The 26295-nt window shown below is 39.5% G+C and overlaps 1 protein-coding gene across 32 annotated transcripts in view; it reads left to right on the top strand.

The window, feature by feature from the left end:
• Positions 1–26295, top strand: part of SLMAP (sarcolemma associated protein) — a 180224-nt gene that overhangs the window by 54119 nt on the left and 99810 nt on the right. For 21 of the 32 annotated variants that reach the window (XM_050781119.1, XM_050781125.1, XM_050781135.1 and 18 more), the window contains exon 2: positions 22722–22869. In XM_050781119.1, the coding sequence (XP_050637076.1) occupies positions 22722–22869 (148 nt within the window). Of the gene's footprint in view, positions 1–22721; positions 22876–26295 lie in introns of all 32 variants that reach the window. The other 11 variants (XM_050781118.1, XM_050781137.1, XM_050781126.1 and 8 more) reach the window with 1 other exon arrangement.

Genomic DNA, 26295 nt, shown 5'->3' on the forward strand with positions numbered 1-26295 from the left:
TGACTATGGACCCTGGCCTCCCTGTGATCTTGGTGGAGGCAGGGAGCAGGCATGAGCCCTGCCCTTCTGGGCACAGCTGCAGCCACCCAAGTCTCAGCTGCACACCCAGGCCTCCCGTTCCATGGAGTAGGCAGGAGCCTATCCCTCATACCCCCAGGTGCAGCTGCAGCCACCCAAACTGTGGCTGTGGACCCAGGCATCCCTGCACTCTTGGGGGCCCAGGAAGGAAGGCCCCCCTGCCCTCGCAGGCTTCGAAGTGCCTGTACCCACTTCCTGGCCTCTCCCTGCTGTTGGCACCCGTTTGATCTCAGAGCAAAGTCAGAGTGGAGCCCAGGTGCTGTCACAGACCAGCCAGGTATGCACATGCTCAGGGCAGTGCTGGTACACCAGCCTCCTGTCACCTCAGCCCCCTCTGGACTTTGGGTGCCAACAAACATAGGAAGGAAACCAATGAGGGGCTGAGGGAAGCTCAGCACTAGCCTGCAGGTACCCCTTGGCACCTACAGCCTGGGTACCATGAACAGCAGCAGGAGGCAGACAGGTTCCTGGGTGGAAGGGGTTAGGTCCCTGGTGAGACCCCACCTTCAGACCAGTGAGAGCCTAAAGGCTGGGGGCCAGCTCTACAGACAGAAGCAGGCACTTGTGGTGCCTTTTCCGGTCCCGCTCACGGCCGCTCACAGACCAGCTGGCTCACAATTCCTCCCCTCTGAGGCCCGTAAAAGCCTCGGGCTCAGCCAGAGCTGAGCAGATGTTGAGATGACCTGCCTGTAGAGAGGAGCTACCCACTTCAGGGCCTCCTCTGAGCTATTCTGTCACTCAATAAAGCTCCTCTTTGCCTTGCTTACCCTCCACTTGTCTGCCTACCCCTTTCTTCCTGGACACAGGACAAGAACTTGGGACCTGCGGAAAGGCAAGGCTGAAAGAGCTGTAACACAAACAGGGCTGAAACATGCCCCTTGCTTGCCATACTGCAGGTAAAGAGGAGAGAAGAGCTGCAGCCCTTCAGGGAGCTCAGACCTGGAGCTCCCCAAGCCAGGGCTGTGACTCCCTCTTTGATTCCCTGTAGTTCCTGGAGACTCCAAGCTTCCAGGTGCCACCGCGTTCCCTGGTGACAGCTGTGGAAGCTGCTTGCAGTGAGCCTGATCTACCACAGCCTCACAGAGAGCCAGCACACATGCTGGCACCTGGAGCTGCCCCCCCCACTGCAGCAGGCAGCGTGCCTGTTCGCAGTGGTTGGACCCCATGCTTGCTTGCTCACACACCCCTTGCCACTCCATGCCTGGCTTGCCCTTGGCAGGCATGGGATCCAGGCTGGTAGCATGAACTGAGCGCAGCCTGCCAGCCCAAGTAAGCAGAATGAGCCCAACGGGCCCAAGCAAAACTCAGGCAAGGGCACCACCAGCCACAGAGGTTTCTGGCCAAAAAAGCAACACCCCAAAGATCCTGCAACAATTTTTCTCTTATTAAAAAAATTCTGTTGACTTTACTTTCTCTGTTAGCATTGCTCATTTATTTGCTTCCATTTAGAGCAAAACTTCTTAAAAGATTTATCTAGGCCGGGTGCGGTGGCTCACGCCTGTAATCCCAGCACTTTGGGAGGCCGAGGCGGGCAGATCACGAGGTCAGGAGATCAAGACCATCCTGGCTAACACGGTGAAACTCTGTCTCTGCTAAAAATACAAAAAATTAGCTGGTCGTGGTGGTAGGCACCTATAGTCCCAGCTACTCGGGAAACTGAGGCAGGAGAATGGTGTGAACCTGGGAGGCAGAGTTTGCAGCGAGCCAAGATCGCGCCACTGCACTCCTGCATGGGCGATGAGCGAGACTCCGTCTAAAAAAAAAGTAAAAAAAAAAAGATTTATCTATATATGTGGCCTCTCATTCCTCTATGTCCATTTTCTTTGCAATCATTCTGGTAAGGCATTCATCCTCCACTACGTCCACACTGTTCTTACCAAGGTCGTCAGTGGCTTTCAGATTATTTCCAGTGGTCAGCGTTTGTCCCTTACCTTACTTGATCTATCAGCATCATTTGACTGTTGATCTCTCCCACATTCTTGGAAAACATTATTCACACAGCTTCTAGGACATATCACTTTCTCTTGGTTCTTTTCATACCTTACTGGCCATTCTTTACAATTTCCTTTGGTTGGTCCTCTTTTCCATGACCTTGAAACTTTGAACTGCTCCATGTCCTTCGACCTCTTGTCTATCTGTACTCATTCCCTTGGTGATCTCATCCTGTCTCTTGGCTTTAAATTCTGTTTATATGCTGATGACAGCTAAATTTATATCTCAAGCTGAGACTTCTTTCCCTGAACTCTAGGCTCATATATCCAAGCTGCCTTTAAAAAAAATTTTTATTGTGATAAAATAAGTGTAACAAAATATATCATTGTAGCCATTTTTAAGTATACAGTTCAGGGTATTATATACATTCATAATGTTCTGTAACCATTATCACCATTCATCTCCATAACTCTTTTCATCTTGTAAAGCTGAAAGTTTTTACATATTAGACAGTAACTCTTCTCCCTCCAATCCCTGCAAGAGACCATTCTACTTTCCATCTCCATGATTTTGGACCCCTGTAACTACCTCTTGGACCCCTGTAACTACCTCAAATAAGTGGAATTATATAGTATTTTGTCTTTTTGTGACTGGCTTACTTGATTCAGTATAATGTCCTCAAGGTTAATCCATGTTGTAGCATATGTCAGAATTTCCTTCCTTTCTAAGGCTGAATAATATTTTATTGTACGTATATTTTTATGTCATATTTTGCTTATCCATTCATCTGTTGGTGGACACTTGGGTTGCTTTTACATTTTAGCTATTGTGAATAATGCTGCTATGATCATGGATGTACCAGTATCTCTTTGAGACCCTACTTTTGGCTATATACCCAGAAAGGGAGTTGCTGGATCATATGGTAATTCTTTTTCAAAATTTTTGAGGAACTGCCATATTGTTTCCCACGGTAGCTGTACCATTTTACATTCCACCAACAGTGCATAAGGGTTCCAGTTTCTCCACATCCTTGCCAACACTTATTTTCTGTTTTTTTTTGAGAGTAGCTATCCTAATGGGTGTGAAGTGGTATCTCATTGTTTGCATTTCTCTAATGATTAGTGATGTTTAGCATCTTTTCGTGTGCTTATTGGCCATCATATATCTTCTTTGGACAAATGTCTATTCAAGTCCTTTGCCCGTTTTTGAATCGGGTTCTTTGTTTTTTAGTGGTTGAGTTTTAGGTGTTCTCTATATATTCTGGATATCAATCCCTTATCAAATGTATGATTTGCAAATATTTCCTCCCATTCTGTAGGTTGCCTTTTTACTGTATTGGTAGTGCCCTTTGACACACAGAGGTTTTTAATTTTCATGAAGTCCCCTTTGTCTTTTCTGTTGTTGCTTTTGCATTTGGTGTCATATCCAAGAAATCACTGCCAAATCTAATGTTGTGAAGCTTTTGCCCTATGTTTTCTTTTAAGAATTTTGTACTTTCAGGTCTTACATTTAGGTCATTGATCCACTTGGAGTTCATTTTTGTATATAGTGTTACGTTAGGCTCCAACTTTATCATTTTGTTTGTGGATATCCAGTTTTCCTAGCACCGTTTGTTGAAAAGACTGTTCTTTCCCATTAAATGATCTTGGCACCTTTGAACAGAATCTTTTGACTGTATATGTGAACTTTTATTTCTGGACTGTCTATTCTATTCATATTCTTTTGAATATGAGATACATGTCTCTCTGTATGCCAGTACCAAGTATGGTATTTGATTAGTGTAGCTTTGATTAATGTTTGATCAGTGTAGCTTTGTAATAGGAAGAAGGAAGTATGAATCCTCAAGTTTTGTTTTCTTTTTTAAGATTGTTTTGGCCATTGAAATTCTGTGTAAGTTTTAGGATGAGCCTTTCTAATTTTGCAAAAAAACCTCACTAGGATTTTGATAGGGATTACATTGAATCTATTGATTGCTGTGGGTAGTATTGACATCTTAACAGTATTAAGACTTCTGTGATTATGGGATATGTTGTTATTTATGTCTTCTTTAATTTCTTTCAGTAATGTTTTATAGTTTTCATTGTACAAATATCTTACCTCTTTGGTTAAGTTAATTCCTAAGTTAATTAACAATTTTTTAAGATTTTTACTTTTTTTTTTTCTTAACCCCTTTCCCAACCCCCTAAGTTAGTTCTTTTTGATGCTACTGAAAATGGGATTGTTTTTATAATTTCCTTTTTGGATTGTTCATTGTTTAGTGTATAGAAATGCATCTGATTTTCCTGTATTGTCTTTGTATCTTACTACTTTGCTGAATTCATTTATTCTTAACAGTTTTTTTCTGGACCATTTAGGGTTTTCTACATACAGGACTATATAATCTACAAACAGATAAGATAATTTTATTTCGTCCTTTCCATTTGGATGCTTTTTTTTCTTTCTTTTTTTTTTTTTGGTGACAGAGTCTTGCTCTGTTGCCCAGGCTGGAGTGCAGTGGTGTGATCTCGGCTCACTATAACCTCCACCTCCCGAGTTTAAGTGATTCTCCTGCCTCAGCCTCCCAAGCAGCTGGGATTAGAGGCATGCACCACCATGCCCAGCTAATTTTTGTATTTTTGGTAGAGATGGGGTTTCACCATGTTGGGCAGGCTGGTCTCGAACTCCTAGACTCAAGAGATCCTCCTGGCTTGACTTCCCATAGTGCTGGGATTACAAGCCACCATACCCAACCAGGTATAAACTTTTAAAATTTTAATAAACATTGATGAATCATTTTCCAACAAAGTTGTATCAGTTTATACTCTCATGTCCAGGACAGTGGGCCTTCTGTATCCATGGGTTACACATCCATGGATTCAGCCAATTTTGGATAGAAAATATTTGGGGGAAAAAAAGGATGGTTGCATCTGTACTGAACATGTACAGAATTTTCTTTTTGTCATTTTCTAAACAATATGTTATAACAACTATTTACGGAGTATTTGTATTAGGTATTCTAAGTAGTCTAGAGATGAATTAAAATATATAGAAGGATGTGTGTAGGTGTTATGCAACTACTACATCATTTTATAAAAGGGTCTTGAATATCTGTGGTGGATTTGGTGTCAGTCCTCTCCACGGATACTGAGAGATGATGTATATGAAAATGTTGTTTCCTCCACATTCTTGCTAGAGCCAATTATCACTAATCTTAGTCTTTGCCAAACTTATATTAAACATCTTGTTAGTTGTCTGTTTTCCTGAGCTTTTTAGGTCTCTTGAGAGTTTTGGCGTCAGGTGCCTGTTTGTACCTTCCCATACGTGTCTTTTTTTGTTTGTTTTTTTTTAATGGAAATTTCAAATAATATAGGAAGGTGTAATGGGAAGGCCCTTATCCTTATAGGGTGTCCCAAGTAGCATTTTGAGTTTTGAATAGAGTGAGTTATGACCTTCTGTGAGCATTCTTCTTTTTTTTTTTCTATTTTATTTTTTCTCCCTGCAATACTTTCCAAGTCACGAGCCCCTCTCTCAGGGCGAACCCATCACAGGGTGTCCTTCAGTTGCCTGCTGTTCATCATCCATCTCTGTCACCCAGGTGGGAGTGCAGTGGCACGATCATGGATCATTGCAGCTTCAATCACCTGGGCTCAAGTGGTCTTCCTGCCTCATATTTTGATTTTTTTGTAGAGACAAGGCCTCACTTTGTTGCCCAGGCTGGTCTTAAACTCCTGGACTCAAGGAGTATGCCACCTCAACCTCTCAAATCGCAGAGATTACAGTTGTGAGCCACCGCGCCCAGCCTTCTGAGCATTATTCTGTGGTTTGACTGGGTTTCCAGCCCTGTTACTTAGGGCCAGGAGTACAGTAGGACCCTGGTTTAGAAAAGGAATTATGATATCTGCTAAATACTATTTAGCTTCATTTATTCATAAATTGGTTCACACTGTTAATTGAATAGTTATAGATACACTAGTCTGTGTAATATATTCTAAGCATACTTACATATACATTAGAGCTGACTAGTAATTTCCTCTTGATAAAACTTCACTTAGGGCTAGGCGCAGTGGCTTATGCCTGTAATCCCAGGACTTTGGGAGGCTGAGGCAGGAGAAACACTTGAGGCCAGGAGTTTGAGACCAACCCAGGCAACAAAGTGAGGCCTGTCTCTACAAAAACAAAACAAAACAAAACAAAACAAAAAAATTAGCTCGGTGTGGTGATGTGAGCCTGGGAGGTTGAGGCTGCAGTGAGCTGTGATTACCCACTGTACTCTAGCGTGGGTTACAGAGCAAGACTCTGTCTCCAAAACCCTCCAAAACTTTGGGATTCCCTAATCCAGCGGTCTCCAACCTTTTTGGCACCAGGGACTAGTTTTATGGAAGACAGTTTTTCCATGGATGGTAGGCAGGTGATGGTTTCAGGATGAAACTGTTCCACCTCAGATCATCAGGCATTAATTAGATGTGCAGCCTAGATCCCTCACATGCATCGTTCACAATAGGGTTTGCGCTTCTATGAGAACCTAATGCCACCATTGATCTGACAGGAGATGGTGCTCACGTGGTAATGCTCACTTGCCCTCCGCTCACCTCCTGTTGTGTGGCCCATTTCCTAACAGGTCACAGACCAATATCAAGACTAACTGTGGATTAGGGTCCCCTGCCCTAACCCATATCACAGTGTTTTGTATTTGTTATAATTGGTGTTCAGTCCATGCTATGAGACAAAGGCTTAGCAACTTCCTTCTTTCTATGCAATAGTACACCGCTGCCCTCATCACACATGAATATTACCGTGAATATTATAAATATCATGGTTATTTATAACCATATCATTCTGATAATAACCATAAAATATTATATATATTATATATTTAACACATGTGTAAGAGTTCAGCTGTTACCGATCTATTTATATCTTTTTTTTTTTTTAAGAGCAGTGTCTCACCATCTTGCCCAGGCTGGTCTTGAACTCCTGGACTCACACAGTCCTCCCACCTTAGCCTCCCAAAGTGCTGGGATTACAGGTGTGAGCCACTGCGCCAGCCTTGCCTTTTTTTTTTTTCTATCAGCTGTTTAAGTAATTGTCAAAGAACCTTATTTTTAAGAACCTTAACCAATAAAGGAAAGTCCCGAATCAGTTCCCTGACTGAAAAAAATCAAAGTGATTAAGTATTTACACATATTCTGTGAGCTTAATAATAATAGCTACCATTTGTTTAGCAGTTACTATGTACTAATACTGTGCTAATGCTTTATATCCTTTAACCTTTACAACAAACATTGTGAAGTAGGTACTGATGCTATCCTTGATTTAAATATAGGTAAAGGGAGGCTCAAAGAGGTTAAGTAGGTTGCTCATGGTCACACAATAAGTTAGAAGGTGATAGAGCTTGAATTTAAACCTTTTTTTTTTTTTTTCTCTGAGATGGAGTCTTGCTTTGTTGCTCAGGCTAGAGTATAGTGACGTGATCTCGGTTCACTGCAACTTCTGCATCCCAGGTTCAAGCTATTCTCCTGCCTCAGCCTCCCAGCAGCTGGGATTATAGGTGTGTGCCACCACGCCTGGCTAATTTTTGTATTTTTAGCAGAGATGGGGTTTCTCCACGTTGGCCAGGCTGGTCTCGAACTCCTTGCCTCAAGTGATCCACCTACCTTGGCCTCCCAAAGTGCTGGGATTACAGGTGTGAGTCACAGCACCCAGCCAAATTTAAACCTTTAATGTATGCTCTGCTCCATATAGCATCCATTATTTGGATGTAATACAGTATGGCCTACTTTATGTTACATCACAACTTAATAGCTTCCATTTTATAGTATGAATTACATCATTTATTGCTTCTACATTTAAAGAAGTCATTTGTGGCCGGGCGCGGTGGCTCACGCCTGTAATCCCAGCACTTTGGGAGGCCGAGGCGGGCGGATCACAAGGTCAGGAGATCGAGACCACGGTGAAACCCCGTCTCTACTAAAAATACAAAAAATTAGCCGGGCGCGGTGGCGGGCGCCTGTAGTCCCAGCTACTCAGGAGGCTGAGGCAGGAGAATGGCGTAAACCCAGGAGGCGGAGCTTGCAGTGAGCCGAGATCGTGCCACTGCACTCCAGCCTGGGCGACAGAGCGAGACTCCGTCTCAAAAAAAAAAAAAAAAAGAAGTCATTTGTGACTTGTGCCTTTTGAAATTTACTGACAGGGAATGAATGTTATGTGGAAAAGATTGGATTATAGTGCTACTCAAAGTGTGGTTTGGAAATAGAGATTTGAGAGTTAGCTGCTTAACTTAGAATAAAGCCTGAGTCTTGGATTTAGTTAGGGGAAAGTGTTTATTTTGTGAGAAATGTTATCTGAAAGAAATCTTATTTGTTAAGATATTTAAACTGAACTTCAGAAAGAAAAGGTGACTTTTAACAGGTAGAGAGTATGGGTAGGTGGAAGCAAAGGGCTTTTGAAGTCCGAGAGCAGCATAAGGAAAGACAGAGAGGCCTGGGGCGTATGCAGGGCACTGCTAGTAGTTAAGCAAGGGTGGAATGGATAGTACTTTGAGGAAAAGAGGAAGATTAGGTTAGATAGGGTGATTAGGGTCATTTTGAAAGACTTCAAAAGTCACAGCTCTTGGACTTGATTTTGAAGTCAGCAGAGGGTCAACAGTCCTTTTATAAAGTGAAACAATGTGATCAGGTTTGTGTTTTAGGGAGTAAGTCTAGCATCAGTGTGGAGGGTGTAGAGTGTGGAATTATCTTGGCAATGGTTAGGGTAAGAGGAACTGTAATCGGAAGGGAAAGGCAGTATGGAATTGAGAGATTTTACTGAATCAGAAATCATAGGAATTGGTGACACATTAGATGCCCTAAAGTTTTATTGATATTATTTATTATTACTGATAGTATTATTGCCATTATTATGCACTTACTGTAAGTGATTTCTGATGGTCACAAGTCCATTCTGTTATTAGTGGCTACTGACTGAATTTCTGTTAAGAGATGCTCAGGAAACTATGGGTAAATGATGAGATGAGTCTAGGTTGTAGATGTTACAATCATGTAATATTTATTTAAAATATTTATTTGGTTCCTGCTCAGAAGGCATTTTGTTTAGGATTGGGGATATCCCAATCTTCAAAGAATTTGCCATATTCATGAGGAGTCTAACAGGCCTTGTTTGCTGTTCTTTCTGTATAATCTTTGGACTTAAGTTTTAACTCCTCACTCTGTCTGCTCATGTGGGATGCTGCTTATTTCATAGTGTTCTGAAGTTTAGATGAGGTAGTGTATGTAAAGTACCTAGCATAGTTCCTAGCATGAGCAAAAGCTAGTTCCCTTCTACTCTGTCATGGACACAGAAACCAGAAAACCCAAATTTATTAGAATTGTGTGTCAAATCGGTGTTAGCAGGTAGTGAATGAATTTCTGAAAGAAGTTTTTAAAAGCTTACCTTTCCTGATGATTTGGCATCAGAAGGTCTGATTGCTGTTTTACTATTTTTACCATTGTGACTATAGATGGGTCACTTGGTTTGTCAGCCTAAATTTACTGATTTATAAAATGAACAAAATCATTGCTGTTTTATAGGAGGTCTGGAGAAATAGTAGAGATAGTGGATATAAAATTGCCAGATGAACATTAAGTAGTATAGCAGAATGGTTAAGATGAAAAGTTTACGAGCTTAGGAGACCCTTTGGCAAGTTACTTAACCTCTTTTAGTCCCGATTTATTTATTTATTTATTTATTTATTTATTTATTTTTTTTTTAAGATGGAGTTTCGCTCTTGTTGCCCAGGCTGGAGTGCAATGGCACGATCTTGGCTCACTGCAACCTCCACCTCCCAGGTTCAAGCGATTCTCCTGTCTCAGCCTCCCCAGCAGCTGGGATTACAGGCATGCGCTACCACACCCAGCTAATTTTGTATTTTTATTAGAGGCAGGGTTTCTCCATGTTGGTCAGGCTGGTCTTGAACTCCTGACCTCAGGTGATCCGCCTGCCTCGGCCTCCCAGAGTGCTGGGATTACAGGCGTGAGCCACTGCGCCTGGCCGTAGTCCTGATTTCTTTATCTGAAGTATAGGGATAATATAACATCTGCCTCATAAGATTGTTTTATAGATTAAGTGAAAAAATGCATGCAGAGTAGTTTATCCAAGCACATGGTAAGCACTCAAAAACTGACAATGATTATTGTAAATTATGTGGTACCCTTTTGTCACCGTAGAATAATTCTTTCTTTGGTCTTCCTTTCTTTGTTAAAACTTCTGTATACCTGAATTCTGGATATAAGTGATGTTACTTTTGATGGTAGTGAAAGAAATCAGCAATGCTTTTAAAAGAAAATTTCATACCTTCATAATAAGCTTTGGCCCCAAAAACTTCCTGGGGAAAAATGTCTAGGGATTTATGTTTAAGTCATAGAGAGAGAATTTGAATGTGGTACTTTCTGTTACTAAATTTCAGTTCAAAATTTTTAAAGAATTAGTGATTCTTAAACTGGGAGCATTGCTAATTCTGAGAAGTGCTGGAGATCATGAGAGGTGTTTGAACAGCTGAATCATGTGGCAGCCGCAAAATGAGAGCCTCTGTATTAAACTCACGTAAGGGGTTTATTTTCCTTCTTCCAAATAGTCATTTCCCATCTCAAGACAAAATGACTGTTTCATAAATTGCATTGTTATTATTTCCATTTATTCACTTATGGTCCCCAGAAACTTTGTTTGCTTTGTTTTTCAAAGTAGAATTATTATAATTTTTAAAGAACTCACCTGTGGATGTCTAAATTTTCAAAGCCTCGAGGAGATAAATCTCTCAAAGAATTAACTGTCACTAAAAACGAAGAAATACGAGTAAAGACCAAGATGTTTTAAACAAAGTTATATGCCAACTTGAATGATTGTGCCTAAAGAATGAAAAGGCCATCATTATTATTTTTATTACCTTAGAAATTTAAGGCATTTTTAAAAGCTATGTATGTTCTTTTTTGGGCAGGTGTACTATTTGTGTCTTTTAACATTTCCACTGAATTTGTTTGCCAAATAAATTCTTTGTGTGTGGGCAGGTTCCCCCCCCAAAATAAGATCCATATTCCTATGATTTTCCAATTTTTTTTTTTTTTTTTTGAGACGGAGTCTCGCTGTGTCTCCCAGGCTGGAGTGCAGTGGCGTGATCTTGGCTCACTGCAAGCTCCGCCTCCCGGGTTTGCGCTATTCTCCCGCCTCAGCCTCCCAAGTAGCTGAGACTACAGGCGCCCGCCACCACGCCCGGCTAGTTTTTTGTATTTTTAGTAGAGACGGGGTTTCACCATGTTAGCCAGGATAGTCTCGATCTCCTGACCTCGTGATCCACCCGCCTCGGCCTCCCAAAGTGCTGGGATTACAGGCTTGAGCCACCGCGCCCGGCCTGATTTTCCAATTTTACCAATCTTTAATGGAAATTTTTTTCTTTTAGTTTCTCTCTCTACTACCTCTTAATGACTATATAGATCAATATCAATGATCCTTAGATGGAGCCCATTGTATATGTTATTAAACAGTTTATAAGGCTTTAAACCTAGTGACCTTGTTCTTTTTTCCCACAAATGTGATCACAAGTATTTCCTTTTGTGGCAAACAAGGCTGTTATTCTATGGGTAAGGTGTTGTTTTTGTTGTTTGTTTTGAGACAGGGTCTCACTCTGTCATAAACCTGGAATACAGTGGTGCATCATAGCTCACTGCAGCCTCAAACTCTTGTGCTCAAGTGATCCTCCCGCCTCAGACTCCAAGTAGGTGGGACCACACCCAGGTAGTTTTTGGATTTTTTGTAAAGACAAGGTCTCACCATGTTGCCCAGGCTGGTCTTGAACTCCTGGGCTCAAGCAATCCTTCCCCTCCACCTCCCAAAGCACTGAGATTACAGGTGTGAGCCACTGTGCCTGGTCTGTGTGAGGGTTTTTTAACAGAGATTAAGAGTGGTGGTGCAATTATTTTGTTTTTGTTTCAGCTGACCTCAGGATGGTTTAACATTTTGTGAAGAAAATCATGAAGTGTCGTGAAAGTATTGCATATTTACAATATCACAGTATCCCCTCATTCTATTCCTAATATGCTAAAATACATGACATTTGGGTAAAATATGTAATATTTAAAACATTGGTATTAATAATTTTGATATCCTTTGAGGTAATTAGAGACTTTTTGGTGTCTAAAAGATTGAGTTTGAGATCACTATCTGTTCTTTAGTATCAGTTAAGTAGGAGCATCAAAGACAAACAGCTGCTTTTTGCTGTGATTAACACACCCCGAGAGGAAAAAATAATCAGAATTTTCTTATCAACCCATCAGTTTTGGGGTGTGGGAAATAGGCTAATCACTGCCAAATTAGAATTTGCTGTAGGCTTTCAGCTCCCCCCACACACACACCCCATCTCTCAGAACTGTATCTGTAAACGCGAGGGCAAATGGTCCAAGGTTCCATACGTGCAGGCTCTCTTTGCCTTGGAGGGTAATCTGGACCTCTGCCAACATTGCAGAATTGATTCTGCCCTCCTAGCGACCATCTCAGAGAGGCTGCAAAGGGCAATTCCAGGGAGATAGGTAAGCAAACCTTAGAGATACCTCCAGCGGGCGACGCAACTCTCTCTGGTCCTGCTCCTCCTGGTCGACTTTGTCCTCCATCTCCAGGTTTTCTCTCAAGCTTGCCTCATCTTAGAAATTCTCATTTTAGGCAGGTCCCAGTCTCACTCCTGCCCCTACTGCCTGGTGAATATGGCCCCATTAAGGTCCAGGCCCTCCTTTATCTATAGGACTTAAGGCAAATTAAGGGGGATCTTGCAAGTTTTTAGATGACCGTGACAGGTATATAGAGGCTTTCAGAATTCAACATAGGTGTCTGAGATTCAGAAATCTAATTTACTTTGTCCTGAGTTCTCAGTGAAGGATTGTCTTAATTCGAAAGCATATTTAAGAAAGATATAATAATTCTGTGTTTTGTATGCTTTATACTGTTTTGATTATTTTTAAAAATTTATCTTTCCCACCTTCCCTATTTCTGTCTTTCATAATCTTAGCTCCCATGTAGAGACTTATCTCAGTTCCCATGCAGAAATACTTTTTCTTTCTCCGCTTTTCCTTGTGAGCTGGCCCCAAAAGAAAGATTTATTGTACAGTGAACACGTCTTGAATGTCACTAGGTGGAAAAAATCTTGGCAAATTAACATCATTTGTAAGATCTTCGGGTAGTATATGGGCAAGTTTCATTCTAGTTTACATGTGAGATTTCATTTTGGTGAAAACATTTCACCACTTTTGTATATATTTTCCTATAGAATATGAATAAAGCTTTTTATTTCCTCCTTCAGTGGCACAATTAAAAATTCCAGTCTCTGAAATGTGTGATGCCTTGTTAGCCAGGAAACCAGAAAGGTTATATAAATAAATTAATTAATGTTGAACATGCATATAATGACTAAGTTTGTATACTCTAAAAAGCAACTAAATTGTTGGTGGCAAAAGTGAACAAATCATGGGTCTCCTTATTTCTAGTGACTCCCACTGCAGTTCATCCTACACACAGCTGCTAGATCATCAAAGCTGTTGGATTAATCTCCCTAAAACAGTATTTTCATCAACTCTGTCAGTAGTGCCTTCTGTCTTAAGAAACTGCAACTTCTTAGTCCAGTGCTGAAGGCCCTCTTTTTACAGCTGTATCTTGCATTTTTCCACTTGTTCCTTTGTTTGGTTTTTGTTACCCTCTGGGGGCCTTAGCTATATATAAATTTGCTGCAATACCTGTTCCTCCTCCTCCTCCTCCTCCTTCTCCTCCTCTTTCTGCTTGCCTTTTCATTCTGATTACCACCCTCACTCATAAATGCTTCCTTAGCAACTGATTATGCCTAACTATATTTCCCACCAGGCTCTCAGAATTTTGGTACTTAATTCATACTGTCTTAATTTATTCTCAGTTTAGGGTTGCTCTGCATATGATTTTATGGATGTGCAGTCTCTCCAAGATGGGTGCCAAGTAAATGTTACAGACTAAGTGATTTGCCTTAATGATGGAGGTAGAGTTGAAATTGGCTCTTTGTATTCTGATTGCTTCAGGAAGTCTTCATAAATGAAATGGGATTTCATAAGTTTGGAATCAAAGACCAGAGAGTGTTTAAGTAGGGAAGAAAGGCAGTGTGGAAATTTTGTAGGAATAACAGTGTTAAATCTGCAATATCTGTGAGGCCATGACACTCTGCTTAATATGCCTGAGGCTCAGTTTCTTAATATGATGCCACGGAAAAAGGTAGAGTAGGAATCTCTGAATTGATTCCGCCACCGAAATAACTATTGAGCTGGCATGAACTGCCTGAAGCAGCTATTTTGGAACTCTGGAATCTAGTAGAACATTTGCAGCATCCAAGGGAGTACTTGATGAGGAAAGAGGCTGGTGAGTTTCAAAGAATTTCATTGTTTTGGTGTTTGGCATAGTAGCTACCATCTCCCATCCCTCAATCCTGTAGGAGCCAGGTGATGGTTGCCTGTGTTCCTGGTGTGACTTGCTGGTCCCCGGGTGGGCATTTGGGACCTTTAAAAATGGGGATTGTGTATTATGTTGCTATTTTTAATTGCTGAGGTGCCAGCTGTTTCAACCCCCACAAGTTGAAGTGACTTACTTGGCATTAGCCATTTAAGATTTAAAGAGACAGAACATTCCCTCGAACTCCTTTTCTTACTGGATCCAGACATTTATGGAAATCTGTGTTAGGTCACTGGATGACTGCAGAGATAACAGAGACTTCAGTGAACACATATGGCAGGGAGTATAATCCTTACAAAGAATAGGTTGGAAAATTCGCTAAACAAATGGCTGACTGCCACCCTCATCAAGTAACAACAGCAATCCTGGGGAGAGAAGGGAGCCTGATTTCCAGAGTTACCACATTACAATATTCAAAATATCCAGAAAAAATTAAAAAGCATACAAGAAAGAGGAAAGTATGGCCCATTGCTGGGGGAAAAATGGACAGAAACCATCCTTGGGGAAATGCGGACATTGGACTTATCAGACAAAAACTTTATCTTAAATATACCCAAAGAGCTGAAGGAAATCATGGTCAAAGAACTAAAGGAAATCAGGAGAACAGTGTATGAATGGAAAACAAGTGTATGGTATGAGGCAGGGGTCCAACTTTACTCTTTTGCATGTGTCTCTCCAGTTTTTCCAGCATCATTTATTGAAGAGACTATTCTTTCCTCACTGAATGGACTTTGAAATTCACTAGGCTGTAGATGTTTGGATTTATTTCTGGACTCCAGATTCTATTCCATTGATCTTTTATATCTGTCCATATGCCAGTAACACAGTGTTTCGATTACCGTACCTCTGTAGTAAGTTTTGAATTCAGGAAATACACATCTTCCAACTTGATTCTTCTTTCTCAAGATTATTTTGCCTACTCAAGGTCCCTTGCAATTTCCATCTGAATTTGAGGATTGACTTTTCCATTTCTGCAGAAAAGGTGGTCATTGGAATTTTGATAGGGATTGCACTGGATCTGTGGATTGTTTTGGATAATATTGATACCTTCACAGTATTAAGTCTTCCAATCCATGAACATGGGGACATCTTTATATTTATTTAGACCATCTTTAATGTCTTTCAGCAATATTTTACAGTTTTTAAATGTAAAAGTCTTTTACCTCCTCGGTTAAATTTATTCATAGGTATTTTATTCTTCTAGCTGGAAATGGAATTGCATTCTTAATTTCCTTTTTGAATTATTCATTGCTGGTATGTAGAAACACTGTTTTTTGTGTGTTAACCTTGTAAGCTGCAAATTTGTTGGATTTGTTTAACTCATAGTTTTCGTGTGGATTCTGTGGGGTTTTCTATATATAGGATCATGTCATCTGTGAATAAACGTAGTTTACTTCTTCCTTTCCAGTTTCAATGCCTTTTTTTTTTTTCTTGTCTCTGGACAAGAAACTTCTAGTACAGCGTTGAATAGCAATGTTGAAAGCCGGCATCCTTGTCTTGTTCTTGATCTCAAGGGGAATGCTTTCAGTCTTTTACTATTGAGTGTTATGTTAGCTGTGGGTTTTTTATAAATGCCCTTTATCATGTTGAGGAAGTTCCCTTCTAATGTTAGCTTTCTGAGTCTTTTATTGTGAAAAGATGTTGTATTTCATCAAATGCCTTTTCTGCATTGAGATGATTGTGTGTTTTCTTTTTCTTTTTCTTTTTTTTTTTCATTTTCTACAAATGTGGGGCATTTAAACATTTTTATAGTATAAAACACCTTTTTAAAGTTGAACCACCTAGGGTAAATCCCACTTACGAAGCAATGCCAGCCACTTTTCCAGCTTGGATGAGTTCTGAGGCAAAACAAAGATGAAAGCCTTGCACCAGTTCTTCATGTAGCCCCAGACAGGTGAAAATTAGACAAAATAATTTGTGATTAAGGCCTGCTCTGCTCCCTCTGGAACTAGGTACCAGGGTGTCCCACACTGGAAATGCAGGCTGATGTCTCCAAGACTTATTTTGTGCTGGAGAGGGGGATGGGACTAGGGTAAGTAATGCCACAAAGCTTTCCTATATTTTAATTGCCTTTTTCTTGATTCAGTGTTTACTTGGTTGCTGTAAACCTTTGACTGTTTTCCAGAGTTTTAACAAAGTTGGTTCTGATAGTTTCTGCTTGTTTTTCAGTGTTTCTATGGTGAGACAGAAGCTTGGAGCCGCCTACTCTGGCATTTTGCTGATGTCACTTTCTTCATTCTTTATGGTTTTAAAAAATTTTACCCTTTTTACCTTTTATTTACTTTAAGGCATTATTAGTTATATTTAATCACTCTTGTGATCCTTCTAATTTGTATTCATTCCTAAAATGAATTTTTCCTTTTATTTCTATTCTTTTGAGTTATTTCACCTTTTCTTGAGTTGTATAATTGTGATTTATTTTGCTCTTTCATGTCTTGAATTATTTTTCTAATATCTTTTAGCTTGTTTTGAAATTGAAGTTTATAGTTTTGATGTCTTTCCAAGGTCTGTTTTTCATTATCTGTAAAGATACTATTCTGCTCCTTATTCTCTTTTTTTCTTAAAATAACTGTATGGATGTGACCTTGATACTTTTCTGTTGCTAAGTTTTATATGAAATTGGTTTTCCTGAACTTTAAAAAGGAGTCATGGTTCAGGATAACTTTTCTAATTCACAGAGCTCCCTCTTCTGTTGTTTTTGTAAAACGTTTAAAAATATGGTGGCTTCCTTTCCCTTTCTCTACTTTTATCTGAACCCTTTCTTTCCTTGTCTCTATTGTCCCTGTTCTGCTCAATTTTGGTTCCACTCCCAGCAGTTTTCCCTCAGTTTGGAGCCCTATCCTGGAAGGTAGCTTTGGTTGGTAGGTTGGTTTTAAGAATTTATATGGCTTAGACTGTTCCAGCCTTTTTAGGAACTTACCCTGCACTGGTTATTGGATTGAGCCACACCATTCCCATTTCCAGCTTTTTTTCAATTGGCCTCCATACCATCCAGTGAACACCTAATAGCTATTTTGGTGTTGTCCTCAAGTCCCCCAAATGCCCACTTTGTTTCCTTATGTATCCTTCTGCAAAGATGCTGATTCCATGCAGGTCTTGTGGCTCTTGGTGGTCTTCCCCGCTCTTATTTTGGGGTTTGTGTGGCTACTGTGTCACCTACTTTTGTTACAAATGTTTCCCATGGGATTTTGGTTTTGCTGTCTTAGTCACTCTGATTTTAGGTGGTGATTCAGGGAGATTAAAAATTTTTGTTGCAGTATCTGCTATCTACTTCTAATCCATTCTGTATTCATGTCTTAAGAACTACCCTGTATGGACTTAGCGTTTATGGCCCTTGGCCTGTGGTGTGTCTACTATATTTGTGCTTTATTCTGAAGCTTTAGTTCAAATGTTATTAATCTGTTGGTGTTTGGATATTGCAAAACCTATCAATGTAGAAAGAGTTAAAAAGAATCAGTGTGTCATTAGAATGGAAATGAAAACATTTACAGATTGTAGCAAAGTTGAAAGTGATGCAAAATGTATATATTTATGGAATGAATTCATCTACAGCAGGAACTTTCTGAAGGCCAAAGAGCAAATTGTGCAACCTGTGAAGTGCTGTTCCTGTGTCATTGAAGTTAATCAGCAAGAGACATGGAAAAGTGACTGATGAGACAGGGGTAAACCTTTCAGTTCAAGGATCACCATCAGTGCCTGATTGTTGGGAACTTAAAGTTTATTCAGGGAAAGCAAGGAGTTGATGAAAGAATTAAAACCTTAAAACAGTGAAAGTGCTGCTGTTGAACTTTCGCCATAAGCCACACAGGGTTTTTAAATTCAGAGCTCGTTACTCACGTGTTCAACATCAAAGTGAATGTCTGGTGGCTAATGCAAATACTAGAGCTGCTAGGACATTCCTTAGGCTACTGGGAAAGATAGTTAAGACTTTGACAGATTCTTTCTTTCTTTATTTTTTAATGTAGTGAAAACTTCTTTTAAGTTTTGGGATAAAACCCTGATAGAGGAAGGTTTATCAGCATAGAGGAGAAGGATATTTCTGGTTTTAATTTGACAAAGGATCAAGTAATAGATCTACTTGCTGGAAATGTACCCAGGGACTATAAGCATACTCCCTTTCTAGGCTCTTGCAAACAGTTTAACATTTATTTATTTATGAGACAGAGTCTCACTCTATTGCCCAGGCTGAAGTGTGCAATGGCACGATCTTGGCTCACAGCAACCTCTGCCTCCCAGATTCAAGCAATTCTCCTGTCTCAACCCCCAACTGCCACCGAGTAGCTGGGATAACAGGCGAGCGCCACCATGCCCAGCTAATTTTTTGTGTTTTTAGTAGAGATGGGGTTTCACCATGTTGACCAGGGTGGTCTCGAACTCCTGACCTCAGGTGATCCGCCTGCTTTGGCCTCCCAAAGTGCTCAGATTACAGGCATGAGCCATCACGCCCAGCCTAGTTTAACATTTTTATAGCTTAGAAACCTAACCTGATAGTAAATAGAATAACTTCTATACATAATGTAGATGGATTAATGGTAAATTGTTTTACAAGAGGTACAGAATCTTTTTTTTATGTATCAATCTTTCAAAACAGCCAAGGGCAAAAGGTTAAATTATATAAATGAAAATATTTCTGTAGAGAACTAAACTAATGTGCTCTAGCTGTATACAAGTACAGAGGGTCAGGGGGATGAATAGAAGTTAGTGTGACTGAAAAGGATGCAGAAGGAAAAGAGTGGGAGTGATTGAGTTGTGAGGGAACCAGGACCAGATCCTGTAGGGCTACAATGGTAAGGACTTTGGATTTTATTCTAAGATATTTGAAAGCCATTAGCAGGTTGAAAGCAGAAGAAGGAGGAACAACTAATGTAAATTATATGTTCAAGCTAAACAGAGGCCAAAGGTACCATGGTATGCTTTGGACAGTAATATAGACATGTAAGAATGAAAAGAACCTGGGTTAAAATTGATGTAAGAAAAAAATTTTTTTTGAGACAGGGGTTCATGCTGTTGCTCAGACTGGAGTATAGTGGCATGATTATGGCTCATTGCAGCCTCAGCCTCCCAGGGCTCAAGCTATCCTCCCAGCTCAACCTCCCGAGTAGTTGGGACTACAGGCCTGCACCACCATGCCCAGCTGATTTTTTGTATTTTTTGTAGGAACGGGGTCTCACTTTGTTGTCCAGGCTGGTCTTGAACTCCTGGGCTCAAGTGTTTCTCCTGCCTTGGCCTCCCGAAGTGCTGAGATTACAGACATGAGTCACTGTGTCTGGGCCCTGATGTAAAATCTTTTAAGTTCGAAAATATGTTGTGGTTTTAGAGTTATATAGGAGCTACAAACAGGTGTTGATATACATACATATATATGTTGGTATATATATGTACATATATTTCTTTTTGTTTTTCAACAAAGTGTTAAACAGTAATGAACCTTAATGTATTCTTTATTTTTATTCTGTTCCATTTTATGTTTTTTTAAAAATGCTAGTTGCAACTCACTAAATTGACTTAGTAACCCACTAATGTATCAGAACTTGAAGTTTGAAAACCACTGTAAATATCATATAATTCCCTTATTTAACTTGCCCAGGCACATATTACTGAACATAACCTGACCAGAATCCAGATATTACCACATTTCCCAAGAATACATTTATTTAAAAAAAAAAACACAAAACTCTCTTATACAATGTAACTTTAAGTTCTAGTGTAGAAAAGATTTTGAGGGTAAATATTCCTACTTGAAAGTATTGTCTGCCCTTATCTCCCAGGGTGAAATGTTAAGTCCTGTAAGTTTCAAATGTATTTAAAATATCAACACAATTTTCTTAATTAATGGTCTGTAATTAGATATACAAACTGCTAATCAAAGTAACAGTTGGTCTATTTTGAGTTATAAACAGAGAATGAGTCATTTATAGACAGCCTCGTGGCCTTTAAGTTGTCAGCTATGAATTAATGAAATGAAATGTCATTTGAACATTTTCTGCAGATTGCTTCTTAGTCTTTAGTTATATTTAATTTTGGAAGAGAGCTGTGGGAGGGGTGAAGGATAAATGAAATGTAAAGGTTGGTGTGAAGTAATGAGGAAAAATGGCCCTTTTAATTTTCTTATTTGAACCCTTGCTTCTGTGTTCCCCAGTTCTGTGACTTTTGAAAGATACTTAATATGCGTGCATCTCACTTTTCTCCTTTATAAATGAAAGTAGTAATATCTTTTTTTTGTTTGTTTTTGAGACAGAGTCTCCCTCAGTTTTCTAGGCTGGAGTGCAGGGGCACGATCTTGGCTCACTGCAACCTCTGCCTCCAGGGTTCAGGCGATTCTCCTGCCTCAGCCTCCCAAGTAGCTGGGATTACAGGTGCGTGCCACCACGCCACCATGCACCACCATGTTGGCTAGGCTGGTCTTGAACCTCTGACCTCAAGTGATCTGCCCACCTCAGCCTCCCAAAGTTCTGAGATTATAGGCGTGAGCCACCACACCTGGCCTGAAGTACTAATCTATTTATCATAGCTTTAATGTTAAGTGAGGGCCTGATGGCAAAAGTATATTTTGATATATAGTGTATTTGGTATCTTCTTACCTTTCTTCCTTAGGAAGATATTCAGTGAAAATGTGTTACTAAAATAAGTAGGGCTGAAGAGTGTAGAAAAATCCAAAAAGAAAGGTACACCTTTTTTTCCTGGTGATTCTCTGCCTAGTAAGTCTATTGTGTGTGATCCCAGTTGTGCTGAAATTTTTTAAGGATTTGTAAATAATAAATAGTTAGGCTTCCTGTGCCTCCTGCTATCCTTTCCATTTTTAAAGAGGGAGGGTTACCCAAGTGATGAGAAGCAAATTTGGTAGGTCAGAAAGTTGGTACCTTTATAGTTGATTCCAGTATTTTTCTAGTGTCTCAAATCTGCTTTGTCACCAAGAATTTAGTGAGATATATCAGTCCTGATATCAAGTTGTGTTAGCTGATTGATAGCTGTTAACTATAAGCATTACCTAAAACCAGTTGCCCTTGCCTGTGCAACAAAAAACACTTTCTTTAATTTAACCCAGACATCCTGGTAAACAAAGTGAGATGGAAAGACTGGGCACCCTGGCTCACGCCTGTAATCCCAGCACTTTGGGAGGCCAAGGCGGGTAGGTCACCTGAGGTCAGGAGTTTGAGACCAGCCTGGCCAACATGACAAAATCCCGTCTCTACTAAAAATACACACAAAAAAATTAGCCGGCTGTGGTGGCTCGCGCCTGTAGTCCCAGCTACTCGGAAGGCTAAGGCAGGAGAATCGCTTGAACCTGAGAGGCAGAGGTTTCAGTGAGCTGAGATCTTGTCTCTGCACTCCAGCCTAGGTGACAGAGAGAGACTCTGTCTCAAAAGCAAACAAACAAAAAAGTGAGATGGAAAGATAGAATTTTGTCTAGCTGGTCTTCCCTTCCTTTAAAAAAAATAGCTATATTCACATATAAGTAATATACTATAAAATTCACCTTCTAAAGCATACAATTCAGTGGTTTTGAGTATAGTATATTCAGAGTTGTATAGCCATCACCACTAATCTTAGAATATTTTCATCACCTCAAAAAGAAATCTTGTACACATTAGTACTCATTCCCCATACCTACCTGCCACCTCAACCTTTTGTAAGCGCTCATGTGCTTTTTGTCTGTATAGCTTTGCCTATTCTGGATGTTTCATATAAATTGAATCATTATAATACATCAGTCTTTTGTGACTGACTTCTTTTACTTCACATAATGTTTTAAACGTTCATTCATGTTGTATCATGTTATCAATACTTCACCCCTTTATTGCCAAATAATATTTAGTTATATGAATGTCTACCACATTTGTTGATTCATTTATCAGTTGATGGATAGTTGGATTATTTTCCCTTTTTGGCTATTATGAATAATGCCAACATTCGTGTAGAAGTTTTTATGAGAACATGTTTTTAGTTCTCTTGGATATATACCTAGGAATGGAATTGCTGGGTTGTATACTAACTTTATGTTTAACATTTTGAGGACCTGACAAACTCTTCCAAAGAGGTTGTACCATTTTGTGTAGCTGAATTTTAAATCACCTAGTTTTCAGATTCTAATTTCATATATGTTAAAGGAGAACCTTAGCTGAAATGAGTGGTTTGAATTAATAGGGGAAAAATTCACCTGCAATAGTTGGCAAAGCTGGAAGCACTTTTTTTAAAAGTACATTTGGAATTATTACTATTAATATGTGACTTTTTTTTTTTTTTTGCAGTTTTATCTTCAAGACACTAAAAGTAGTAATGGTACTTTTATAAATAGCCAGAGATTGAGTCGAGGCTCTGAAGAAAGTCCACCATGTGAAATTCTTTCCGGTGACATTATCCAGTTTGGGGTAGACGTGACAGAGAATACACGGAAAGGTACGGGTATGGATCACTTTTTTATTACTTGTCTTTTAAGGGTTAATTTTTCATTCTCTTACTTGACATTACAAAACATTACATGCTTGTGAAAGTGATTTAAATACAGCATTATATGTAGTGAAAAATTAAAAGTCTCATACTTTCCCTATTGCTCATCTAAAATTTTAATTCTAGAGTGTTAATTAGTAATTTATGTTCTTCATCACAGTTAGGAACCAATTGGTTGCAATGACAGCATACCCAACCAAGACAAGCTTAAACCACAGGATATTTATTGTTGATAATGAGACTTAATGAGAAATCTGGAGGCAGATAGGTTCATTTGTTCAGTTGACTCAATGATATCATCAGGGATCCAGGGTCTTACTGTCTTCCTGTTCTACTGTCTTAAACATTTTAGTTTCTCATGCTTTTGGTTGTTGCTTCATGGTAATAAGATGATGGCTGCAAGCCCCAGGCATCATTTTCCTCACACCAGTATCCTAGGCAAAAAGAATGAGATGGGGATAAAATGCCTTCTTGTGTGCCTCTCTTTTTATGTTGAAAGAACAATCTTTTGCAGAATCCTCCCAGCAGATTTCTCCTTAGGTTTCACTGGCCACATGGGTAGATCACATACATAGTTACCTATAGCTACAAAGAAGTCTGGTGAAGTTACTTAATCTCGTGAAGGGGAGCAAGAAGATCTATGATTGACATAGATCAATTTTGATTTATTCCTTCAGGTTGTATATGCATTGTTACCCCAAACAAAATTAGAGTTCTCTTAGCAAGAAAGAAGATGGAAAGGCAGTAGAGGTAGGCAGCTAATAGTAGCTATCACAAGTATAAAATAAAATTTAACGTCTTACAATTTTTGAAACTGAAATTTCTTTAGCTAAATAAATGTAGATTGATCTTTGTTTTTACAATTCAGAAGCTTCCTGCCTCTACCTAGTTCACTGTCTACTTTATGACCATGAAATTATATAGCTAAATCATAAAACTAAATGGATAAAAACCACAAGTGTTTAGTTCTACTTTATTAGTTTAATATGGATAGTGCAACCATTTGGCAAGTTTCTTGTTTCATTTGTCTGAACATACTCTGATCTGGTGATACTGGTCAGAGTCATCAGGCTCTGACATTTTGCATAGTAGAGATGGTGATGATGGTGATAATGATAAAGGTGATGATGCTGGTGTGTGTGTGTTCATGTGCATATTTATGCATATACTTTCACTGGTATTGCAACAGCAGTATTACTTTTAATGGGTTTTTTTGGCCTCCTCAGAAAGTTGGGTTTTGATATTTGAATTTGGGTAGGGCCAACATCTTAGGAATTTCCATTTACAATTGTAAACCAAAAAAGAAAGGTTTGTATTTTGGTGCAAAATATTGACACTCCTTACTAAGAGAATTCAACTTATATATGACCATACTGGGAACAGCTGCATTAGATACTCCTGTATCTGCTGTTGCCATATCACACCTCCAAGTCATTCAGCAAACAGTAAACCGAGCTCATTAAAGGGAACCCCGGCTGTGAGTAACCCATAGAGAAGAAGATAATTTGATTACATTGTCTTTCTCTCCAAGGAACGTCTGTCTGCTTGGCTTGCATTTCCTAAAGAGAATTATTAGGTGTTGATTGATAAAAAGGATGAGGTAATGAAATACATTTAGAGAATACTTAGTTAAGATAAGCGGGACTTCTTGGAGCTTTTAATATGCTAACATATATGCAGATTTCCAAGGAGGTGGCCATTATAGAATGCAACTCTTTCCAACCTCCTTTCCACTGTTTTTTTCCCATCTATCTGTGAGGGATACTCTTTAGAAAATGCTATAGAAAGCTAAGGCGGCGGCCAGGCACGGTGGCTCAAGCCTGTAATCCCAGCACTTTGGGAGGCCGAGATGGGTGGATCACGAGGTCAGGAGATCGAGACCATCTTGGCTAACACGGTGAAACCCCGTCTCTACTAAAAAAATACAAAAAACTAGCTGGGCGAGGTGGCGGGCGCCTGTAGTCCCAGCTACTCCCAGCTACTCGGGAGGCTGAGGCAGGAGAATGGCGTGAACCTGGGAGGCGGAGCTTGCAGTGAGCTGAGATCCGGCCACTGCACTCCAGCCTGGGCGACAGAGCCAGACTCCGTCTCAAAAAAAAAAAAAAAAAAGAAAGAAAAGAAAGCTAAGAAGATGACCCTGAGATTCAAATTTCCTCTTAGTATAATCTTATTTTAGTAACATTAGATTTTTTTTTTGAGATGGAGTCTCGCTTTGTTGCCCAGGCTGGAGTGCAGTGGCACGATTTCGGCTCACTGTAAGCTCTGTCTCCTGGGTTCATGCCATTCTCCTGCCTCAGCCTCCCGAGTAGCTGGGACTACAGGCACGCACCACCACACCCAGCTAATTGTTGTATTTCTAGTAGAGACGGGGTTTCACCATGTTGGCCAGGATGGTCTCAATCTCTTGACCTCATGATCTGCCCGCCTCGGCCTCCCAAAGTGCTGGGATTAGAGGCGTGAGCCATCACACCTGGCCAGTAACATTAGATTTTTACAGACTTCTGTGAAATTTTACCTGTCTTTTATGCCAACTTTAAGGAGATTAGTTTAAAAAAAAACTTGCATCATTTAAAATGTTGTTTCTTTTGGTACTTACTGACTTCAAAAAGTTGACTTATGTTAAGCACGGGCTCTTAGGATACAGCTGTGTTACCAGTTGAGTACTACCTGTTTAAGGGTATACCAGAAAAAAAGTACTGATTTTTGTACTTTGCTAAACAGTGCTATGATAATCTTTTGTATCACTTGGAGAATTCTCCTGAAATTATGCCACACTACTAGATAACCCCTGGATCAAAGAAGAAATCAAAAGGGAAAATTCACACTATATTGTAAAGAGAGGAGACTTTTATGCCAAAATACAGTAAGTCTTTTAGTCAGATATTATTAATAATCTTAAATTCCTTTCATGTTAAAGAAGAAAGACAATTAAGAAATCTGACACTAATCAGAAAAAAATAAGAAAACGAGTAAGTAAAAGAAATTGAAAAAGAGAAATAAAAGCAGAAATTAATGAAACAGTGACAAAAAATTCTGCAAGGGATAAACAAACCCAAATGCTGGTTCTTTTATTAATAAAAAGAAAACAGTGAACAAGGTAATTAATAAACCATAATGCATTAAGTTAAAAATACTAGCAAAAATATACAAGATGAGAAATGAGAAAGGAGAAATAAAACACAAATACAGGATATACTACAAGAATAATAAGAGAATCTTGTATAGCTACCTATGGCAAAGAGAAAAGAAAAAATTAGAGTAAATTGATGTTTTCCTAGCATAATTATCTCAAGAAGTGGAAAAATTTGAATAACTGATTGTTTTTGAAAAAGACTTAAAAGTTATTAAAGATTCACCATTGAAAAGACACGAGAA

The sequence above is a fragment of the Macaca thibetana genome, chromosome 2, assembly GCF_024542745.1.
Source record: "Macaca thibetana thibetana isolate TM-01 chromosome 2, ASM2454274v1, whole genome shotgun sequence".
Lineage (NCBI taxonomy): Eukaryota > Metazoa > Chordata > Mammalia > Primates > Cercopithecidae > Macaca > Macaca thibetana.